The sequence below is a fragment of the Nesoenas mayeri genome, assembly GCF_963082525.1.
Source record: "Nesoenas mayeri genome assembly, chromosome: 4".
In the NCBI taxonomy this organism is placed as follows: domain Eukaryota; kingdom Metazoa; phylum Chordata; class Aves; order Columbiformes; family Columbidae; genus Nesoenas; species Nesoenas mayeri.
Window position 1 is genome coordinate 36,220,598 of NC_137540.1, and position 22,609 is coordinate 36,243,206.

Genomic DNA, 22,609 nt, shown 5'->3' on the forward strand with positions numbered 1-22,609 from the left:
CCCTTGAACATGATGTGCCTTTGTAAGAGATTATCACAATGTCTGTTCTTTCATGTGTACAAAATATTTATCACATTTCAGCATTACATCTAGAAATTAAAATAATTAGAACTAAAAAATCCCAGTGTGAACATTTTTTTGGCAGCCCTGAATCTTATGTTTCTTAGGTAGTCTGAAGTACTTGTTTTCCCAAACCTGAAAAACATGTACATTGTTTTTCTACAGAAACAAAAAGCTATTGGGGTACAAACTAAATAAGAATATTATATATATATTTTTTTAATGTACAGTTGCAATGTACATTACGAAATATTCCTTTTTTGTTACCTGCTTGCTGCCTTGGTTGCAATCTGCTATATTTTACCAAGTTAAGACCACAGGCCTACAAATATTTATGCATTTCAGCAGCTGTAATTACATGAAGAACACCACTCATTTTTTCAGTTCTTCAGACTCACATGCATTCACCTACATGCAGGTTTGCCACAGCATGCCCAAGAAGGACTCCGATGGTTTGCAGCAGAGCATGTGCAAACCACCACGTTCACCAAGTGATTCTTCTTTTCCTGAAACTTGCCTCTAGTTGTGAGGCTGCAGGGGTGGTTACCAGGCTGCACTGTTGGTGACAGATCCCGAGCTGCTCCAAAGCTGGTCAGATGGTATCAGCCACCACAGCACCCAGCACCAAACCCTACTCTGGTGGAGGCTAAAGTTAAGATAAACAAGATGAGCATAGCCAGAAAAACTAGGACTCTGCATCTATTTGGAGCCTGTATAAGCATGAAAAGTTTGTGATTTTGTTTTTGTGTTTGTTTGTTTGTTTTCAGAAGCTTAATCACAATAGGGTGGGTGTATCATACAGATATAAAAATGAGGGCTAGTTGTTTAAAGTTGTTAATAATTTGTGTACTTATGAAGAGCTCTGAATTACAAAGGTCAGGAGATAGAACCTGCACTTTCCCCATCCCATGGAAAGCAATACTGCTGGTTAATCCAAGTTTTACTTTAAGCAGGCTTGGATGAGATGAGGAAGGTATGAGCAATGCCCTCAAAAATACAGTAAAGTTGTTCTGCTACACTGCACAGCCTATTGCTCTGTGTTGGAGAGAAACAGGAGTAGCAGGGAAGATCTGAAGTGCAATTGAAAAATGTTACCCAGGAACGAGAATAAAACTAAACCTAAAGCTTCAAAACAAGGAAACAGCTATCCTTGTCACATAACAGTTTTTGGCTACTTTTAAACACCAAAACTGTGCTGTGAGAACTCCAGCAAAACAGAAAATCTGAACAGATTGCCTGCTGCAAAAAGCTGCACATGAGTTTAGAAATGACAGAATTCACACTTGTCCTCAGTTGCATTTATTGTGCATGAACTTCACAGTCACATTTTACTGCTTTTCATAGAAATTATATAAATTGATATACACAATCACATCAAAACCTGAGTTCTAAAACCAAAACCATTTGTATTCATTACATTTATACTATAAAACCTTGGATGCATTTTCCACAAACAGTTAATGAGACCAGTCTAGTGTTGATAGCAGCAAAACCTCCAATGTTTATTTTCCTTCCTGCGTTTGTTGCACACTGAACAGTTTAGTTATTTCTGAAGTTGTGCCCTAGTACCAAAGTAAGACAGTAAGGTGGATTTTTTTTTTTTATTTTTTCTTATATTGAACCACAAGACTACTCCTGATGAGAACCTTCCTCTCAGTTTTGACTAGTGATCACCCATCTCCCCACAGAGGTATTGGCTTCTAAAATAATTCTTGGTCTACACTGGTAGACAAAAGTAGTACCTGGAACAGAATGGTTCTTTCACCAGCTTTCCCAATAAACCCACGAGATAGAACCTAGAACTATTGTTTCTCCAACTTTTAGAAGACCTTTCTGTCTTCTGCTGCTTTTCACCTCCCCACATACATCATTTTAGCTTTTGAATCTAGATGCTGACATTTTAAGGGTCAAAGTAAAGAGCAAGGATGTATGTAACTGATGCATCTTTAAACCCATTCAGTTAGTTCAGTTGGCAGAGTAGAAATCTTCGATTACCAGCCAGACTTCTAGTAATGAGAAAGTCATCAGCTCTAGATATCCTTCTTACAGGTTTTTAAACCAGAATTCTGAAAAACTGCTCAAATTGCTTATCATGACATTGTTTTGTACCACACACATATGTGAGATTTGCCATTCTAGGACACCCACTGCTTTTTTTTTAAATCCTAAATTAGATGCTAAATTTTCCCACTGGCACAGGCAACAGTTTAATTCCTTTTCTTGACAAAGTACAAAAGGAGGCTGATCTAGAAAGCAGGTATCTATGTTGTATAGGACTATTGAAGTACACCACCTCTAACATAAGAAGTAATGGGACTCTGACAGAATACATCTAGTCTCAGCTTCACCACTAGAAACTCAAAATACATCCTTTGTGAAGTCAGATTTTTTTAAAGAACAAATGTGTGTTCTAGAAATATAAAATACTTTGGTAGTTTGAAGCTTAAAGGTTACAGCAGTACAAAATGATGGCAACAACTGAACAAAGTTGAACCATTACCTCAGGTCCAACTTTATCCTATCAGGAATTAAAAATCCTTGAAGCTCCAGAACTGAGAGGCAGAGTGTCCAGTTGTAACAGGTTTAGAGCGTATGCAGAGCTCATCCTTCCATCTTAACTTCTATTTCAAAGTGTGAAAGATGATTGAAGAAGAGTCATCTGTGCAAATCAGTCTGGATATTAGATTACCTCATGGTCCTACCAGAGCTCCAGCAGTTGTTTTCCAAATGCTGTTAAGTTTTGATCTGCTGAGATGTTAGTGCCAATAGTCTCTTGCTGAGCAGTGCATTGTGTCGCTGAAGATATTCTATTACATCTCCTTGCTTCTCCACTATCTCTTCTAAAGTTGAATTTTCCCTTGAAAAAACAAAAGTGAATATGGGTTTTAAAAAGTGACAGCAGCTTTCTAACACAAAAAAATGTCAGAGCTAATTAACAGATACTTTAACGAGTTTCTTCCCTCAGTTTTAATTTTGTTGATCTCAACTAATTTTTTGAAGAAGGAGACAATCTACAACACCTTTATGTTTAACCTCCTTTTTGAATAAGAAGGGAGGAAGAGAAAAAAGTTTGTCTGAACTTCATGCCATGTATACATAATTGAGTTGGGTATTTCCCGCTATACAGTTACAGAAAAGTTGTAGTAGTATGATCATTCTTACTGTTTAAGAAACTTGAGTTAGTGAGGCAGACAACATGCCAGAGGTATTCTGAGAAATCTGTGGCACCTTTTCCAAATACATTAGGAAGTTTATTTTAAGCAGCCATAATATTTTTATTCAGCCGTGGGGATCATAAGCTGTTTAAGACAGAAGTTTATTGATGAACCTGCAGTAGCATATGTGATATACTATATAAAGTGATATTATCTGTCACAAGACCATAACAGCATCAAACAGATGTGCTATTTCAGATCTACCTTATGTACAGCAAACCTCCCACTTAAAACATTTCCAGCTTTCAGACATCCTTCATTTTAATTAGGATAGTAACACTGCAACATTAAGTAGAGCCAAGTTGAGAAAAATCTATAAAAGTAGATAGTTTTGTCAAATCTATAATACCTAAGAGCATAGCAAAAACAAGTACCTATGCTTGAGCACATTCCAGTCTTCCCTTACACATTATTTTTTCTAGTTCACTTGGGAATCTGCCCTCTCAGTACACATGCGAACATCTCGGAGCTTAGAAAGTTGCCCCTCGGCCTTGCAGCATTTTGAGGAGGAATGTTGCCCTTTTCATAGTTCTTACAAAGTGCCAAGGAGGACAGCTAGTGTAGGAAAAAGCTTAGGTCCAATAAAAAAAAACGACGGTAGTTAAACTGGAAAAAATAAACAAGTTCTGTAGATAGAAAGCTTGCGACCTTAACCAGTAATCTGTACAACCAACTTGAAGAGGTCCTGATCCATAACCTGGGTTGTAGAGGTCATAATATTCAAAAAACATTCTTACAGCCAGGGTCAACAGAAGGCCTGACAGGATTCACTTTTCAATAGACCTTAACTCTCAAGGGAGAGAGAGCCAGACTTGTATTGAGCTGAATTAAAATAACTGTTTTGCAATCAGTTCTCACAGGAAGTTTGCACTCTTTAATCAAAAAAATCCAGAGTCTTTTCCTCAGCTGGTCATTGTTGAAGACCCATTCTCTGGGCATTTGAGAATTTCTCAAGGGAGAAGCTGAATGAGAAAGTAATGAGGTCCACCATGCATTCACCATGGTGTTTATATCAAGATGGAAGTCAGACATTGTATCAAAATTCAAGACAACTCTAAATCCTTCCTGTATCCTGGACATCTACTTCCAAGTTCCATAAAAGCATGTGCATGCTGCATTTGTAACAGCAGGGGAAATGCCGAAGTATTAGTCACCTCTGCACTTCAATTTTTTTACTAAGGCACACATACAAAAGCAAGTCATTGTATCAGAAAACTCCTAAATAAATTATTGTATGGAAATCCATGTGAGTTTTGATGATTGGTTTTTGTTAAGTCATACCAGATTCATTTCAGCAACTGGAAGATGCTCAAGTAGTCAGAAGGTACATAAAGGACAAGCAAGCCAGAAGTCTCGGTGCTAGTGAGGTTTGTGTTGGATACCTTTTCTGTCTCACCAGGAACTATCCTACCCCTTATGTATCCCACCCACCTTTAAGTACCTTCCCAAGCTGGAAATATATTCCAAAGCCCTTGCTAGAATCTCATGTCCAACTGCTGGCACAGAACAAAGCTGCGAAGTTTTCTTCGTCTATCAACTGTCCACAATTTATATTTTTTTTTGTCTGAAACTGAAGCAGAAGCTAGGCTTCTGTAGGCATACTTTAAGTAACAGGGTAAGACACCAGTTTCTCTCCTCAAACTCCCATATAAAGTCAGCTAACACAGATTAAGCACAGTTATTTATAGCAGATTGCAAAAAAATCATGCAACAAGCCATAAATGGCCAAATCATTTGTCCTCATGTTTGAGGATTTCCGTATCACAGCAAATTGCCATCATTATGTAAAAAGTACAAGACTGTGCTACTTCTCATCTGTGCATGTGAAACAGCAGCCGTAAGCATATAGTTTCCTTCAAAACACTTATCTCCACCTCTGTTTTGGTTGCGAGATTCAAGATTATATGTAACTCTACAGAAAGTAATGCAATTATATTAGTCAGCGTTACCAATATACCATGGTTGAAAACACCACAAGATTACCTGAATCCAATTTCTGAGGTAATGTGACTAGGGTAGGCATACATCTTTTCTTCTTCAATTATGTCAGGTCTTGGCTTTGCACGATTGAAGTTGCTTATTTTCACTGCAACAAAGTTTTATTAATAAAAGTTGGAAAGCAACCCACAAAAGAAAAGCTTTGTGATCAGGCTCCAAGTTAAAAACAATTATGTATTACAGATTTTGTTAAGACTGCCTTAGGATAGGAGTTGAAAAGATAATAAGGTAATCTGAGGAGTGAGAAGGAAGGAAAGAAAAAGCAGACTCTCTGCTCATGTCTGTAATGGCTTTGATTATATGTTAGTGGTGGTTTGGTGGGCTTTCAGTTTGTTTTTCCCCTCAGCCCTACTGCTTAGAAGACCACAGAGAACTGAAGACCCAAATGGCAAAGCTTGGACATGCTGCTTAACATCTGCAAAGTTTATTTTGTCACCTAAGAAAGGCTGAAACCTTAGTTGTCTTTGAGAGGGTACTGAGATTCATTCTCCAAATTCAGGCCATAAATTAAGCTACACACCATAAAAAAAAAAAAGTTGTAGAAGTTATGATACTTGTATCTAGGTCAGAACTTCTAACATAAGTTCTTTGATAAATACTATTTTAGCTAGGCTACCTGCAGTGAAGCAGCAGCTTGTTTGCCTGCTCTAAAACTAGGGCAGACTTGCTACAGAAAGCCATTAAGTATTCAAACCAGAGCAGCTCTGATCAGCTTCACATTCTGAACCTTGCAGTGCTGGCTATCAAAACCAGAAATCATTCCGGGGCACCTGTGAATAAAGTTTAAGATTAAATTGAAACAGATATGGAATGGGGATGGGTGGGGGTAGGAAAAGCTGTAGGCACACTCTGCATTATTTATGGAAGGAAGCTGAAAATACTCAAAGCTATTCAGTATCAGATCCCGATTAAAGCAAAGTACCAAGAGATCTGGAGTACACATTTAGGACTGCAGTTAAGGCTGCCTGTGAAGCAGTAAATTTAATGCTACTACAAACATTACAGTCTGGCTCCATGAGAAATCTAAGCTACTGCAGAGAAATACTGTCCTTACAAGTCAATAATACGATGTGGTTTCTTACAGGCCACCCTGCTAAAACAATGCTAAGACCCTCCAGAGGTTAACTACAAGTTAGGCTCAAAGGTTAGTTATTTCTATGACTGTATTCCTCTACAAATAAAGCCACAAAGGAATGGGTGTGGAATTCCCAACATGTGTTGTTTGTGGGAATGTTAGTCTTTTACTCAAGTGATACTAGAAGTATGTAAGAAAGCCATTAAATACATATATTTAGTAAACCTTTTAAAGCTTGACTATCAATAACAACCTTACAATAGTAAGCTGACATTTAGAGCTATCTGTATCATACTTCATTCCATGCACATTTACCTCACTTCAACAATTTATATATGTCAAGCCTGTTATAAGTCAATCACAGCAACTCCTTGCAGATTTCTGAATCCCTGCCTCTGCATGCTACAGCTATATATACATACACTGCTGAATTGAGAGAATTTTAAGGAGGCAGTAGTACTTCGCAGAACATCAGGCATCATACAATTCATAAAACAGCTCCAAGCAATAAGAAATACATAGAATTACAATCACTTATTCCATGCCACCACTTTTATTTGTGAAGTAGCAATATTTAAATAAGTCAGGTACATTAACTTTCTACAGGTAACTACTAGAATGAGGCAAAAATGCTTACAAAATAATTATTCTACCACAGAGAAACAATTTATGAACTGGTGCTACCTTCCCTCCAAAATTTAGGAGTAACATATTAACACAAGGAAGAGGTTGATCATGAGTTGCTAGTGTAAAGTGACCATAATCTCCTCATTGTTGCTCACCTACGTTAGCTGATACCACCTTAACAGTGAGTGGTATCTGGTAAGTGCTTGCCATGGAGAGGGGCATTCTAACTCTGAACAGAGGACTGCCCTTAAAATTATCCTACCGAAGAAACTTCATGCTTCCAGTCACATACTCTGTGCTGTTTGAGAGAAAAAAAATTATTGGAGTGTCACTATTACTACAGATTCTCAGGCTGTTTTCAAAACTAGGCAAATACATTTGTTTTGCTTCAGGAGAGCTTTAGTTTGATGCTTAAAATGTAAAAAAAACCAAACCAAACCCAAAAAAACCCAACCAAATACAATTACGCAAAAGAGACGGACGTGCAGGCAGTTTCCTAGCTTACCTAAACATGTATTAGAACAGAAAACAAGTTACAATACCCTCTGGTGACTGGAAGTCTTCCTCATCTTAAGGCAAGTGTAACTTACAAAAATTAACCTCAGTTTTGCATGCCAAGCTTTTGAGAATGAAGCTTACAGTGTTGTTTTGGGGCTGCTCTGGAAATAAGGTCACTGTTGCCAGAAGAGACCACCTTACTCCTTCCTCGCAATGCAGCTCTGCCCCTCCTTCACTTCAGTTCCAGGTCTCACTGGACCCTTCAAGCCTCCTTCAACTGGAAAGCAAAAATTTGCTCTCCACAACTTCCTAGTATAAGCTGGTTAATGGATCTGATGGGCACAGGAACCAGCACAGTACAAGCCAGGGAACAAGACCCTATGGGTGACAAAACAGAACGAGTTTGAGAGCACTTGTGGAAATCCAGACTCAGACCTTACTACTATGAAGGCCAGACTGCCTTCTTGCAGTCACTTATCCTTTTCTGCCAGGGTAAGAGGCACAAAACGTAGCTCTTTGAGCTCCAAGAGGCCTCAGGATAAGAAATACCATTTCACTGGAATTCCTGATGTTCTATTAAAGTTTTGCAATTTATCTCTTCCTGAATTTCCCAGGAAAGTAAGTATGCATATGCAAAAAAGGGATGATCTCCAGCATTCTTGGAATAGTTCTCTAGGGCCACCATGCATTGCTTCTATTGCTCCAGAAGACAGTTGGTCCACTTGAGCCATGCTGGTTCAATTCATGGGAAAGCCTGACCAGCCTACAGCACCAGGGCCTCTGCACAGTTGTAAGAGAAGATGTAGTTTAGAGGTGGGACCTTACTTCTTGGTGCATTTTGATTTTAATGTTGTTGCAGGAGAGTCAGTAATAGATTTTTGTATATGACCAAGGTGCCTGGCATTATTTCTCTGCAAGTCCTTACTAATAACATCGAAGTTTTCTCCTCCAAAATAAAATACATCCTAGATTAATTACTAATTATGAAATCACAACAGAAGTCAGATTAGTACAAATACTGATCACCACAGCAATGGCTTTTACTTTAAGCCTTAAGCTTCATGCAGTCCCAAAGGATTCTCCTTACTCCTGTTTGATCAGAAGTCAAGAGCAAACTAAGTTTTGCACACTTGTTTTGTCCTCCCTGCCCCAGAGAAACCAGCGCTACTGAGGCTACTTAGCTAAGGTGTCATCTTCTTGGTTTAGCTGTAAATAATCAGAAAACATCATTTCAGAAGCAGATGCATAAACTAACTCGAGAGCAGGAACTACATGTCATTTAAACAGATATGAAATTCACAGTAAACACCTCTAATTTTCTTCAGGCAACAAAAACAACGGCATTTTTTAGTGTCTTATACCTTTCCATTTTTTTTTTCCTAACTCAATTATTTTCAATCAATTTAATGCAAGCCATAAACCCAGACAGTTTTTAAGATAAGATCAGAGAAAACTATTTGGTTCAAACATATATTAATCAACATTTTAGACAGTACTGAAATAGTTCAATGGAAAGAGGTATATCAAGTCTAGATATTTTACACCAAGTCTAACAGCAGATAACCTTACCAGCCAACAGTGACAGTACAAAGCAATGCCTCACAGTTTTATGAAGTGGTATCTAATTTTAGTATTAGTATGGATTCCAAAAGCCATAATATTTTTTTGGAACATTCATTAGGGAGAATCTTCCATTTTAGTGACAAGGAGGAACTGAAGCTTTTTGGAGTGGGATTAGGGAAGGACGAAGACCCTGGAGGGTAAGGCACAATCATGCTATCAACTATGCAAGTCCTGCATGTAAATCCCAGAAGCAGTTCTGATTAGAGCCAGGTAGCTCTTACTGGTTCACAGCTTGTGGTGCATGTATTTGAGAACACACTGCTTGACAAGCCTGCTCTCAGGATAGTTTCACAACAATTATGGATTCATTGCCACTTCACTGGATCAACAGCTTTGAGGTAATACAGAACATTCATTTAGAAGAACCTAGAGATCAGATCAAGCCTGACAACCTTCCCATTTGTTTTGGATTTGCCTTAGTTCTTCTACAAGCACAGGATCATTCTGTATTTATAGTTGCAGGTAAGTGTCTTGGGGTACCCCAAATGAGTTACTGGGGATACAAACAAAACAGTTAAGTAGCAGCAATAAGTTTCACTCAAGAAGGCAAAAATTGCCTCTCACCTGTGTAAATCACTAAGCATGTCAGGGAACTAATCAGCTCCAGGCCCAGGACTCCCAGGATAAGATACAGGTACACCTTACTGTGATCAGGAAAGGAATGCTGCATTGATAGAATCAAAAGCAGGGCTGCATTACCTACAAAACAAATATTTCACAGGTGTAACAACTGTTGAAATAACTTCGCATTCTCTCATCCCCAGTATCTGCGTTAGGCTGCAACACTTCAGTAATGGTTTTCCATTTCATACCATACTTGCCTCTTTGTCTAATGTTCTAAAAACGAGTGATGCAGGCTTACAAGTGCTGGCAGCAAAATGAGGTTTCATTTCAGTATTTGACTGCAATGGTAGAGAATTGTGAATTTTCTTTATAGATTTTTCTCACTTAAAGAGGAGTGGAAGAGATGTACTAGAAATACCTAATATATATATACATATGTGGGCTTAAAGAGTTTCTAGCCTTGTTGCTGCTATCCATCCCCAAAACTGTTGGGAGACAATTTATTTCAATTCCTAAGAGGTCACATCAGTCAATTCCAAGAGAGAGGGAGGTTTCCTTCAAGTGGTGGATTTGAGTGTATTTAAGTGAGGCTAACAGAGAGGAAAAAACAAAAAGCAAAACACCTTCCTTTCACAGGGAGATACTTGCATAGTCTTTCATCAGTTGCCTAGCTATTACTTGCAAGTTACTGGAAGTTTAACTGAAATGACCACCATTAGTCAAAGAAAGCAACTGTTGAATTATAGACCTAACAAGCTTTTTTCTTTCCCACCCTCTTCTCTGGTATAGAGTGTGAAGCGTTCTTTTCTTTCCTGTAGAAATGTTATAACCAGTGGCTGAATAAAGCACTAAGTGTATTAAAACCATTAATGTAGCTAGGGGACTATACAGTTCTCTTTCATACTGCATTAGGTGACTGAACTGTCAGGCTAGAAGTGGTATCAGCAGCAATTAGCAGGGCAGTGAGTTTGCAGCAATGGAGCCAACCACCTTCTGAACTATGGATGATTTACATAAACTCCACAGCACACAACTGACTGCACCTGAACATTTATACATGCCCAGAGTTTGTCTGGTAGGGGAGAAGTGAACTCCATCTCATACTGAAGACAGAGCTAAGTATTCCAGATTACAATGCAAGAGGCAGAAATAGTCCTTTTACTCTCAACACATCCTTAAAGGTGCTGTAGCCTCATTTTGTCACTGCACTCCAAACACATCTTTACCTTCAGAGCTCTATCTAGTGGCCATAGCCTGAAGTTTCTACACATTCATCAAGTTGCCCAGCTCTTTTAGTGACTGGCTGGAAATAAAGCTAGGTTTTTATAGAAAGCAGGATCATGTAACAATTTTGGTGAAAAAAAAGAGAGTCTAGCTATTCAGAAGATTTACAGAAGGGAGATGGGATTATGAGCCACAAAAATACTGTAAAAGCCACCACTGTTCCCTCCCCCCTGCTATTTCTGTGTCAAAAATACCTTCTAGTTACATGGATTTTAAATTTGTTGAAGTCGTATCTGTTAGAAAAGCTCCACTAGCTAATTGTACCAACATTTCTTTCAGCTTCACTGGTCAGTCGTTTAACTTGGAACAGAGAGTTAAACCACTCCCATACACCAACCTTCCTCCATAGAAAGTAGAAAAAGGCAGAAGTAGATTAGATCAGAAAATTGCTTATTTTACTGATTTCAGGCAGCTGTTGAGCAACAGGCAAATCAGCTGTTTCTACTCGAACTGCTGAGCTTAGAAACAAAAGAGTAGTAGTAGTAGTCCTTCTTGGAAGGACTAGCAGTCTTGCCACATATCCAACTAGACAAATGAGTATGCAAATCAAGATCCCTGGCAGCCAAACACAGACCTTGCTGGCTGAACATTTTGTGGCTGAAGACCAGAAGGAAATGACTACGTATTTTACTCAACTTCACACTTGTGGGCATTTTTCCACTACGAAGTTCTTTATGACATATACCTGGCAGGTGAGAAAGCTCAGTCAGGAAGTCCATCTGACTAAAATACCATTTATAAATGCTCATAGGCATCTGAAAAGTTCATAATATATATACATTTATATATAAATGTTCAGTCTTTTATTGCATCATAGTTTAAAGCTTTAGAAGAAAAAACACAAATAGAAAAACAAGTTCACTTCACCTGTGGAGTGTATCAGCAGTGGAAGCCTTTTTAGATGCCTTGTTGATCGGTATATTGAAAAGTAACCTCTGCTTCTGACTTTACTGTGGTGGTGCTGGATGTATCGTTCAAAAACAACATGTAAAATCCACAGAATTACTTTTGCAGTGATTATGACAGTTTGCACTTTAAGTGGGTGAGTATAGTTTCCAGGGCACTTATCCTGATTTGGATTGGGGTAAGAACAGAACATGGCTGCTAAAAATGCCAGAACAACAAAAGCAACCTGGAAGAGAAAGGGAGAGAGAAGAAGAGTCTTGAAGTCAACATGTAACTGTAAACAAAACAAACAAACAAACAAACCATAAGCTTATGTAATTTATTCCTTATATATTACTTTCTGAATAGATTCTATGAGAGCTGAAATAATGTATAAGACATTAGACACTTACTACAACCACAACATGTCATTCTGGGAACATATTGATGATTCAAATTGCTAAGTAGTATAATTGTTTTCCAGGAGGGCAACAAGTGTCCAGCAGAACAGAGCTGAGAATTGCCACTCGTCCCAGAATTTCCTCTAAATCAATTTCACTGTTCCCGAGACTCCCCTTCATAGCGAATTTATCTTATTTCAGAATACATTTTTACTATGTCTTTTTACTTTAGGGGGAACTTCATTTATATTCCCTCAAAAAAAAAAAACCAACCAAACCCCACACATATTTACACTTGCTTACCACTCTGCAGGACAACCTCATATCTTATTGGTACATTCTACATTTCATTAACTTGAAATTTCATCAATTAAAAATCAACCCTTTACTAAATCCATTACAGATAGTCTCCAGGTTATGACATTAAAAAAAGGGAAACATCATATTAGCTTACAAAGTGAATTATTAACACTGGCTAGGCACCTTTGCCAGTTGGTAATCATTATTCAGTATATTTACTACCAGCTTTTTCCATTTTGCTCAGAACTCGCATCAGAATGACCAGACTACAGTCAGTCAGATTATACATACACTTATCCTTTCATTCTGATGCCATTATGCCCTAACTTTTCCCATCTCCTAGACTCTTCAAGTCTTCAGCATCAGCAATCTTTTGACCAACGAGAAGGCACATTATGTGGGATGTATGCATACACAGAGGGCTTTTTTTAACCCTTATAGAATACTTCTGTCAGAAAATACTCTCTACCATTTTCATTCAGTGAACAATACTTTCTCATCCTGGTTCATTCTGCAGAATAGGAATACTTTCTAACAGAACTGAAAACAAAAACAGTTTGTTAGCAACTCCCACCAAGTAAATTGAGAAATTCTAAATGTAACAAAAAATTGCCTCAAGTCTGCAAAAGTCTAGTACCTCTAATATACTTTAAAAGCATCCAATGTTCTAGATCTCATAACTGATAAACACAACAGAACCAAAGATGGAGGCAAGTGTCAGATTTCATTTGGTAGCTTTGTTTCTATATTCAATTGTCTGGACATCTAAGAGCCCACCACCTCCTTCCCACTCCCTGGAACTTATTTTTCATATCTTTGCCATTTCTCAAACTTCCTTCACAGATATTAGCCTTTCAGAACCATTTAATTACTCTTGAGATGAGCCACCCTTAGCTTGCTCTGGTTGTGAGTAGAGTCAGGTAATTGGAGGGAAAAAGGGGGAAATAACTTTCCCACAACAATCATACCTAAACCAGACATTGTAGAGGACAGACAGGACAGAAGGTTGGAGGAAAAAAGTGTCTGTTTTGTATTATCCATAAAACCATTATTCAAATGCAAATTAAATCCCAAATTACCTTGGGATAAGTACCTAGATTAAGTTAAATAAGAGGGAGGATTATCCACAACATTTTGTTTAATCCATTATTTTACCACCTCTGTTTCTAACAAAGCTAAGAGTAATCAAACTAACCCTTATTTTATTCGGTCCACTTACTGTTCAGTTTGCCATTTTAAACCAGTAACACATCTAGCTCTACTCCTTCCAGGTGTTAATAATGTATTTCAGTGCAGAAAATGGCTATATCAAAGTGATGTGAGCAGGAATGGCCTGGCATTGCAGTTCTACTCATCTGCTATCAGGATGTGCAAGAAGAAACAGGTAGCTGGCATTAAGGGTGACACTTAAAGATGTTTTGCTTACATTTCAGGACAGTCCAAGAACAGGTGCTTTACCTCAGTACAGGGGATTTTTATATACAAAAAGTTATTCTTAGATAAAGTAATATTTAAGTTCAGTTCTGTGAACGTGCATACACAGAGAGGATTAAGGAAAGATGGGGTTAATATAAAGAAATTATTGCTAGCTTGGACACTTTACACTGCACTCCAGAGTCTCCTGATAGGAGCCAGAAGCCTGCAGAAGAGCAAGGCTTGGCAGAAGGAAAGCCACCCAAAAACCCAGCCCTACCACACTCCAATATATCCTACTCATACACTCCAGAACTGTATGTAACTAAGCAGCTGCCAACAAAGCAGCTATTTGCTGCCTGACTCCATTTCTTGGCACAAAAAGTTGGAGGAAAAAAAAAATACTCCATGGTGCATACAGATAACTTTAGAAATGCATTACAACTCTACCACGTAATACTATGATGGCTTAACTTCTCCAGGATACTTGTCCCTTTGGCAGGCTGTGCATCAGAAGTTAACTTGGTGCTTTTCCACATCCCACAAGGTTTGTGCACATGTGCAGAATTTGCAGAAGCAGAGAGGAAAGAAATCCAATAAGCTTGTTTTCCCCATCCATGTTTTCAGCAAGCAAGACAGCAACATTTCATATGGCAAGTATAATGCTGTATTTCACCAAGAGAAAAGGATACTTCTCCATTTCCCTCAAGTGACCAACCAGCCACTGCAACAAGTTCAGCAACAGCAGCAAGACTTTACCTGGAAAAGTGTGTGTTGACAAAGGCCTCCACAGTTTTCCTTCTCCTCATCTCCCCATACTTCTTCCATTTGCAGCAGAAGGGAAGTGATGGGGACAGAAAAGGCAGCAGTTTCCTAGGATCTGGGTGGCTGACATTTGGCTAATCAGTTATGGTAGCAGATAGTAATGCCCCAGGGCTAGGTGGAAAAACATTTACTGCTCTCTTACCAATAGCAGCATCTACCTTCATAATGCAGACCTCAAGTGGCAGCCTAAAGGGATGGCACCAGTAGTCTTCTGGTAGTGGAAGGGAATAAGGCTGGATATGCAGTTTTCATTAGGAATTCTGGTAGTTTATTCAGCATAAGTCTCTCGTAATTCTACTTGATAGACAGAGGGGCATTTCTTGATATTACTAAGAGCCACACAACGCAATTACTGCTGAAATTGGAAAGTTCAGGCATATGGTTTGAACAGCTTTATGAAGCTACCCAAAGAGAGACTTCAGAGGTTGGTATGTGCTTTTAAAGTTCTGGAAGAGGGTAAGTTTTGCAGAGCAACTGGGCACAGCATTTTTTGTCTGAGATCAAATTAAGTTCAAATATAGCTAGCAACATACAGTTCGTGTGGCATGTATGTATCTGGTTTTATACACATACTATTGCCAGGTCACTGTTAGTGGCATCATAGAATCATTTAGGTTGGAAAAGACCCTTAAGATGATAGAGTTCAACCATCTACCTAGCACTATATAGTCCACCACTGAACCATGTGCCTAAGCACCACACAAATACCATTTCAGTTAGATCTTAGGATCAGAGCTGTTCACCCTTCCTTCTTCATTTTCAGTTTCCACATGCTTACAAGCAACAAGGATAAACCCACTACTAGACCGGAATCTCTACTTCTGTCTACCAGCCTCAAAAAGGCCTTCATACTGTTACATGCAAGATTTGTCCTTTATCTATGCTTTTCACCCTTAACCTCTAGAAGTCAGAAAAGGAAGTAACATTTTGATTCCTTTAGAGCTTCATCCACTACCATGCAAAAAACCCTGGAGCAAGTTCAGCTTTACTTGTTTAGTTACCGTAAGAAATACCTTAAGTCTTTCCTGTGACATTAAATTCAGCCTCTACAAGGCACTGCATCAAAATTATCTTGGCTCTCTAACTAGTATAAGCACTTCTACAGTAGTATTATTATTTTAAAAGTACATTTCCAACAGCATATAAGAACAAGACTTGTAGCACATTAGCCCTGACAAACAATCAGAAAGAAAACACAGCAAGTATAATGTAGCATTCACGCTATCAAAATTCATTTGCAAGTAATATTTCACTGGTTTGGAAGAATAGTGTATGCAAGTCTCAGAAGAAACACAAACAGCAAGAATCCAGAATAGAGACAGCAAACATTAGTAATGCAATCAAGCTTTCTAAACTTACATGTATTAGCAACAGAAAATTGGCAAGGAGGACTGCTGGGATAGCATGAAATCTTGGCCTCAGCTGGGAATGCAATGTATGAGATGAAAGAAGTGGTGCATCCAGTAGGGTATCATCTTCCAAACTCTGTGTTACTTCCAAGGAACCCTGGAAAAGAAGGGGAAGGCAAAGAATAACAACAGGTAAGCTCTAAAAGTCAGATACAAAGGTTTAGCAACTTCCTGTTATCAAATCAAGCTCTGGGGAAAAATTAGATTAGTACCTTGAGATAAGCTCTTAAATTCTAGGTAAACTGTCATGACATCTTTAGGTAAGAACTCGCTCAGATACTTGTATTACATTTTAAAGACTAAAGGGATCATCACTCCTGAGAGAGGCCTCAAGTATTAGTATGTTTATGTGGAAAGGTGGAACATGTGACAATTCTCTTACATACCTTATACAGGTACTGCAAAAATCCTTATTATTCTTACTTCTATCCAACTAAAGTTGGAGGCAATGACAAAGCTGCAGTGTACCAGTAAGTGTCAGGTGATTCACTCACTGACATGTCAAAACACCTGCAGCAGTAATTCAAACTGAACCCAGGCAAGAAAGCAGCAACGGTTCAGAGGGAAGATGTTAACAACTGCTGGGCAAGACATTCTCTGCTTTCAGTAGAGAACATGCAGCCCTTACTTGGCTTGTTGGCACCAAGTATTGGGGCTTTGGCTTCACATTCAGCTCAGATGTTTTGGCTATGTAAGTTTCCAGAAGTACCTTTTTTTTTTTAAAAAAAAAAAAAAAGGTAAAACTAAGTATGGGTGGAGAGAAAAACCCTTCCTTGTGGACAAGAAAATTGCCCCACTGCTACACATCTCTGCTCCTTCCAGGCTAGGACACAGTCATTCAGTATGTCTCAAACTGAACAAACACAGCCACTACAAGATCTCAAACCACTCAAGTTCCCCTCTAGGCATCCTGTTATGTCCCATGCTACGACTTGGTTGCTTCAAGAGAGAAAGAAACTCAAGATTCTCAATCAAGTTTTGACAGCTCTTCTCCTGAGTGATACCAACCGCATCCCTGAACAAGACAAGAGCAGGCCCCATCCCACTTCTGACTATGCAGAGAGACATGCCAGGGTTGACTGGCATAGTGTTTTTAAACTAAGGACTTCTCCTTGCCATGGCAGAAAAGAGCAGAAGCCTCAAGACAAATGAGGCATGTCATTCTTCTATACACTAGCACAAGAAAAGAGAGAAATAGAGCTTATGGAGTTAGACCTAGGTTTATACTTCATATTAGCTGGGACAATGCAGATTGTCTCTTCAGTATTATTTCACCTACAGACAGCTGCCTACAGTGAAGGAACTAGACATCAAGGATTATTTCAGTCAGCAATCAGTTTAATTTTAGTAGTCTCTACACCACATTTGCCCAACCACAGAAGAGTGTGAACAGACCTCCCTCACCTATTTGATACCTTCTAATTAGCCTGGTCTTTGGCTGTAAACAACCCTTGCTGAAATACCTGCCTAGTAAGATGACCTTTTACTGCAAACCTAAAGGTTTACAAGTGACACTCTTCTTATGTCACCAATATAAAACCGAGAAGCAAGAGTACTAAGATGCCCTCTGTTGCTCACTTCCCCATTTTCAGGGATCAGGTATAACTTTAAGCTCTTGAAGCAACTGTGCAGGGCCAGCACTTGAAGTCTCCATCTTGCCTCATTCCTTCCCAACACAGAATTACTAGCAAAGTTAACAGCTCACACCTCACATAAAGACAGCAATGCTCCTTATTACAATATCCTTTGTCTAATGGGAACAGGTAACTCATCACTTCTGCAGTACCATGACAGATCAGTGCACTCCTTCACAAAGCTTTAATAGAACACGTTTGACCATGTTACTTACTGCAAGACTGGCTGCAATCCATCTTGGCATCCTGAAATCCAGCTAGCATTAGGAGGTGCTGGATGACATAACCTCCCTATGTAGATATTATTACCAGCAACATGGGGAGGGTGGGAATTAAAGCAAGAAAGCTGATGATGCCATGCAGTCAATCTGACATTAACAAAAAAAAAAAAATCTCTTAAGTGTCCTAATTAGATCAAACACAGGTTTCATTTAACTAAGAGGAGCCAAAACCACAGCTGTTAAAATCCAAAACACCTTAAACATGGGGCTTCTGTTAAGCACTGATGCTACCACAAGCACAGGTCAGGGCTCCATTCAGCCCCTTGGCTCCCTGACGGTTTTCCAGCCTGTGACCACCTCCGCAGCCGCCCAGCACCAGGAGGAGGGCCGGCAGGAACACGCATGGCCACCGCCAGCAAGCCTGGCCCGGCTGAGAGGGGTTGAACACACAAATGAGCAGAAAAACGCCGTGGTCAGGCCAGCGCACCGCATGTATACAGCAGATAACACTTACAGGATCTGTCTGCAGAAGAAATAACCCAGAAGAACTAAACAAACCACGGGAGCAGGCTCGATTAAATTAATAACCTTGATTAAAAACACCCGAACACCCAAGTTACTCGGCACCCAAGCACGGCTGGACAGGGACAGCGCTCGGCAGGGCCCGGCCCCGGCCCGCAGTAGCGCGGGGGGCGGCGGCCCGGCCGGGGAGCGGCCCCCGCGGCCTCCTGACTTCCGAAACGGCCATCTGCGAGGCGCCTCGGCCGGCTGCTCCCCCCGGAAGAAGAAGATGAAGGCCTCGGCGCTGAGCACCGAAAACAGCAAAAAGCAGTGGAAGGAAGAGACGAAACACGAAGCGAGGCGCTCTCCCAGCAACGCCCCCCGCCAGCAGCAGCCTGGTCGCTCAGCCCCGCAGGAACCGCTCCTGCAAGCCCGCACTCACGTTGTCCAGGTCCTGCCGCCGCCTCCCCGCCGTCAGCGCCATCTCCAGTCACGTTCTCCACCGCTCCCGCTGTATTTAATCGGCGCCCCCGCCGCGGCCCGGCCGCCGGCTGGTCAGGCCCAGGCCCCGCCCGGCTATCCCACCCAGCCCCGCCTCGCCATTAGCGCCCCGGCCGCTATTGGGCCCGGGCCTCACCGCAGCGCCGGCCCCGGGGTGGGACCGCAGCCGGCAGGCGGGAGCAGCCGCGGAGGGGCGTGATCCGCGGGCCGTGGCTGCTCCTTTAGGTTGGGTTTCTCACTTCGCGGTGCGGTGCGAGGTCTTGTAGCCAGCAGCTGTGACCCAAACTTGTGCTTCCCGGAGCCCAGCCCCGGTGCCGCTCTCTCTCTGGGCGATGTTCCGTCAAGTTGACTGAGCAGCCCGGGACTGAATTTGAAAAGCGCGGGTGGTTGATGCGGGCCCGGGGCTGGTTGTCCGTGCGGGAAGGTGGCTCAGGAGGCATCGCAGGATGTGGAAAGTAAGAAAGAAAAAACAGCAGCGGATGCCTAGCAAAAAAAGTGTGGGGTTAAACGCAGCATAGTGTTGTTTTCAGCTTGTTTTGCAGAATACTTTCCTATTGCCAACAACTTGTCTTGCAGGGTCTTCTCAAGGAAGGGGTCTGTGAACTTTATTATTATTTCCAGTGGGTCCTTTCTCCATGAACTTGCCTGGTTGCCCCTTCAGACCATGGAAAGTTTTAGCACATAGTAAGTCATCAAAGATATTGCTGGCCCGGTTCTGTGTTTTGTGAAGAAACATGTTTTCTTTAAAACCTGCCCACTGCTCATTTCATTTTATAACCTTTTGTTCTTGAGGGAGCCTATGACCACTCAGCAGTGTCCATGCTACCCTATGGATCTCTGTCTTATTACTCCCTGGCACCCTTTTGTGTGCCAAATGCTCCTTTACCACTTCAGTTATTCTCTGGCAATCTTTATTACCTTAACTGGCCTTTTTCAGCTATATCCTGAAATGGGAAGTATTAGAATGATGCAGTATTCAAGCATGTGCATAGTATGAGTTTACAAAACAGCCTATTTATTATCTGATGTGTGCTCTGTTTATCTGCTAATGTTTCTTAGCCATCTGTTTGCTTTGTAAGACCATCCATGAGCCCTGAGATGATGTTAGTGAGGACACTGGAGAGGATCAAAGTTGGAACAGGGGCTTAAAAGACAGCAAGACAGTTTCATTGCCCGGTTGGGATTGTTCTTTGTGTACTACTTAAGAGAAGCCAGGCCTGTCATCCCAAGCAGCTGGTGCAGCTCTGCCTCTCTTGAAAGAATGCAGAAGTGCCAAAAGGGAAAAGCTGCTTCTGAGGTATGGGCTTCTTCAGGCTGTCCCAAGTTTTTCTTCTCTGTTTCTGTGACTTCTCTTGGGTCTTTTTGTAGAAAAATACCTAATGGAATCCTCCAACCCAGAGCATTTACATCCATCACTTGCATTCATTTGTTCTTGATTTATGTAGAGACACATATTTAATGACCTGGGCAACTACTTTAAATGAAAAGCCTTAAACTTGCTGTTTTCAATTCAGCTCCTGTGATAAGAGCCTGCTCAGTTCCACTTCTCAGCAAAATTGTTCTTTTTTCCTCTTTCTTATTATGCTTCCTCTTTTTTCCTTCATCAGAAAACTACAAATCCTACTGATCAGCAACCAGAGGACTAAGTTTTTCTGTGACAGTGAAATGAGGCCACAATTCATGAGTTGCTGTTCACATAATCGGCGTCACTTTCGTAAGGTGTTCTGCCTTGCTGAGTAGTTGGCGTGGCAGGTGTGGACTGAATCCACACAGATCTAATAACCATCTACTTTAAAGAGAAGAGTGGTTCAATAGATCAGTCCCAGAACTTCCCATTTCTTTGTACAACTATACAACTTACCTGTGTGGTGCCTTTGTCTGAGCTTTTGGTCAGCTTGAAAAGCAAGAAGTCTTTACCTTTTGTTTGTTTTGCAAGGAGCACCAACGTCTGTGTTCTAGTTAACACGTCTGTTCTGGAATAACCAGAAATGCTAGTGTGCAGTGTATTGTACGTAGTCCCACAGACAAGTATCTAATAACAGTGCCAGTTAATGACAATGGTTAGAATATTTATGTTTACCAGAAATACATTTATGTCCGTTAAGATACTTTATAGCAATTTATTTTTAAAATAATTAAAATAGTATTAAACTTTTTTTAAGAAACAAAATACACACACACACAAAAAAGTCTCTTACAAAAAATAGTCACATATCATCTCATGTTGCTTAGCTGCTATTGCTTTCATTTATGATGAAACCAAATGCTGAACTGCACATTTATTTTTCTCATTTCCCCACATTTTGTTTGCTTGCTTATGTGCATACTTAGGAATGCATACATGTTTTTTGTCTTTTAATCTGGGGGTTTGGATTCTGAATTTGGCAAGGATGATATTTGAGGGGAAACAGTAGCAGGGAAAGAGATAAAATAAAAAAGAAGTGATTTAGAACAGTTGTTAAAAGACTTCAGAACCAAGAATCTTAAAATGAGAGGTTTGATTCATCATTTGGACACCGAAGCTCAAGCAACTACATTTTTTTATTAGCATAATAATTTCAGTTGTAGAAGTACTCCTCCAGTTGCCAGTCTTCCTGAAATACTATAGGCTAGCTATAATCTTGGGTTTAGACTGTTTCTTCAGATATCCAATACAGTCAGCTGAGAAAACACATACATTGTCTGCATTGTATCAGCAGCATACTATCTAACAAGTGAACACAATTGCTGCTATGTAGTTCCCATTTCTCTGTGCTTGTTCAGAGATAATTTTCTAACATTCTTTATTTGTTCAGGTATTTATAAATTTGGTCTAATGTATAATCCATTACTGCAAACTGCTGTACACTTACAAAACACCTTTACTCAATGGCTTGCACACATATGCAGTGTGCATGATAAATGGCACTAGACAAGTGTTTGAGGTTAAACCAAATAAGCAAATGCTTCTGAGCATTTTAGAATCCTGAAGTCCCAGGAAGTTTACATTTGTCAACACTCATTTGAATATGGTTAATTTTATATATAAGTATTGTTTCTACTGAATGGAAAACAGAGTGGTCTCAATGGGTTACTGAAAAGCATGGTTGGGGGAAAAAAATATGAGTTTAAATATTTGGAATGCATAAATGTTTATTGTACACAACACTAGGTAGCGTCTTTAGAAATATGTGACTGCCGATTTCAACTGGTTTATCCGAAATATGTATATAAACTTTATAGTGTTATTCTACTTTTGTTCTTAGTAGAGCACCCAGTCTGTGTTTTGTTTTGGTATACTGTTTTAATTATTAGGTTTGCAGGTATTTTTTATAGTTAGAGGTTTTAATGATGTAAGTAAGGACTTAAAGACGTAAGATTCTCTTTTGCTCAGTTCCTGTTCTATCTTCTGGCCGATTTTGCAGACATTGTCATTTTAGTGCATCTAACTTCAAAGTCCACTCCTGAGGGCTCATCCAGTGCTGGGGAGTCTAAACCAGATTAAGGTATGGCCTGTTCTTAAATTACTTCCTCTGCAACTCCATCAATAATGATGAAGATGTCCGATAAGAGTATGGTAAAAAGATGTGTTGTGG

General features: G+C 40.0%; 1 protein-coding gene across 1 annotated transcript; it reads right to left on the reverse strand.

Annotated features, from left to right (window-relative positions):
• Window positions 1-1,528: 1,528 nt before the first annotated feature.
• On the reverse strand, window positions 1,529-19,098 carry TMEM192 (transmembrane protein 192). Its single transcript, XM_080344442.1, has 6 exons — window positions 18,976-19,098; window positions 16,128-16,274; window positions 11,812-12,076; window positions 9,661-9,795; window positions 5,259-5,361; window positions 1,529-2,917 (listed from the first exon to the last, which is right to left on the reverse strand). Exons 1-6 carry the CDS (start codon window positions 19,015-19,017, stop codon window positions 2,794-2,796), a joined length of 816 nt encoding a protein of 271 aa, XP_080200568.1. The 5' UTR covers window positions 19,018-19,098; the 3' UTR covers window positions 1,529-2,793.
• Between the last annotated feature and the right edge of the window lie 3,511 nt (window positions 19,099-22,609).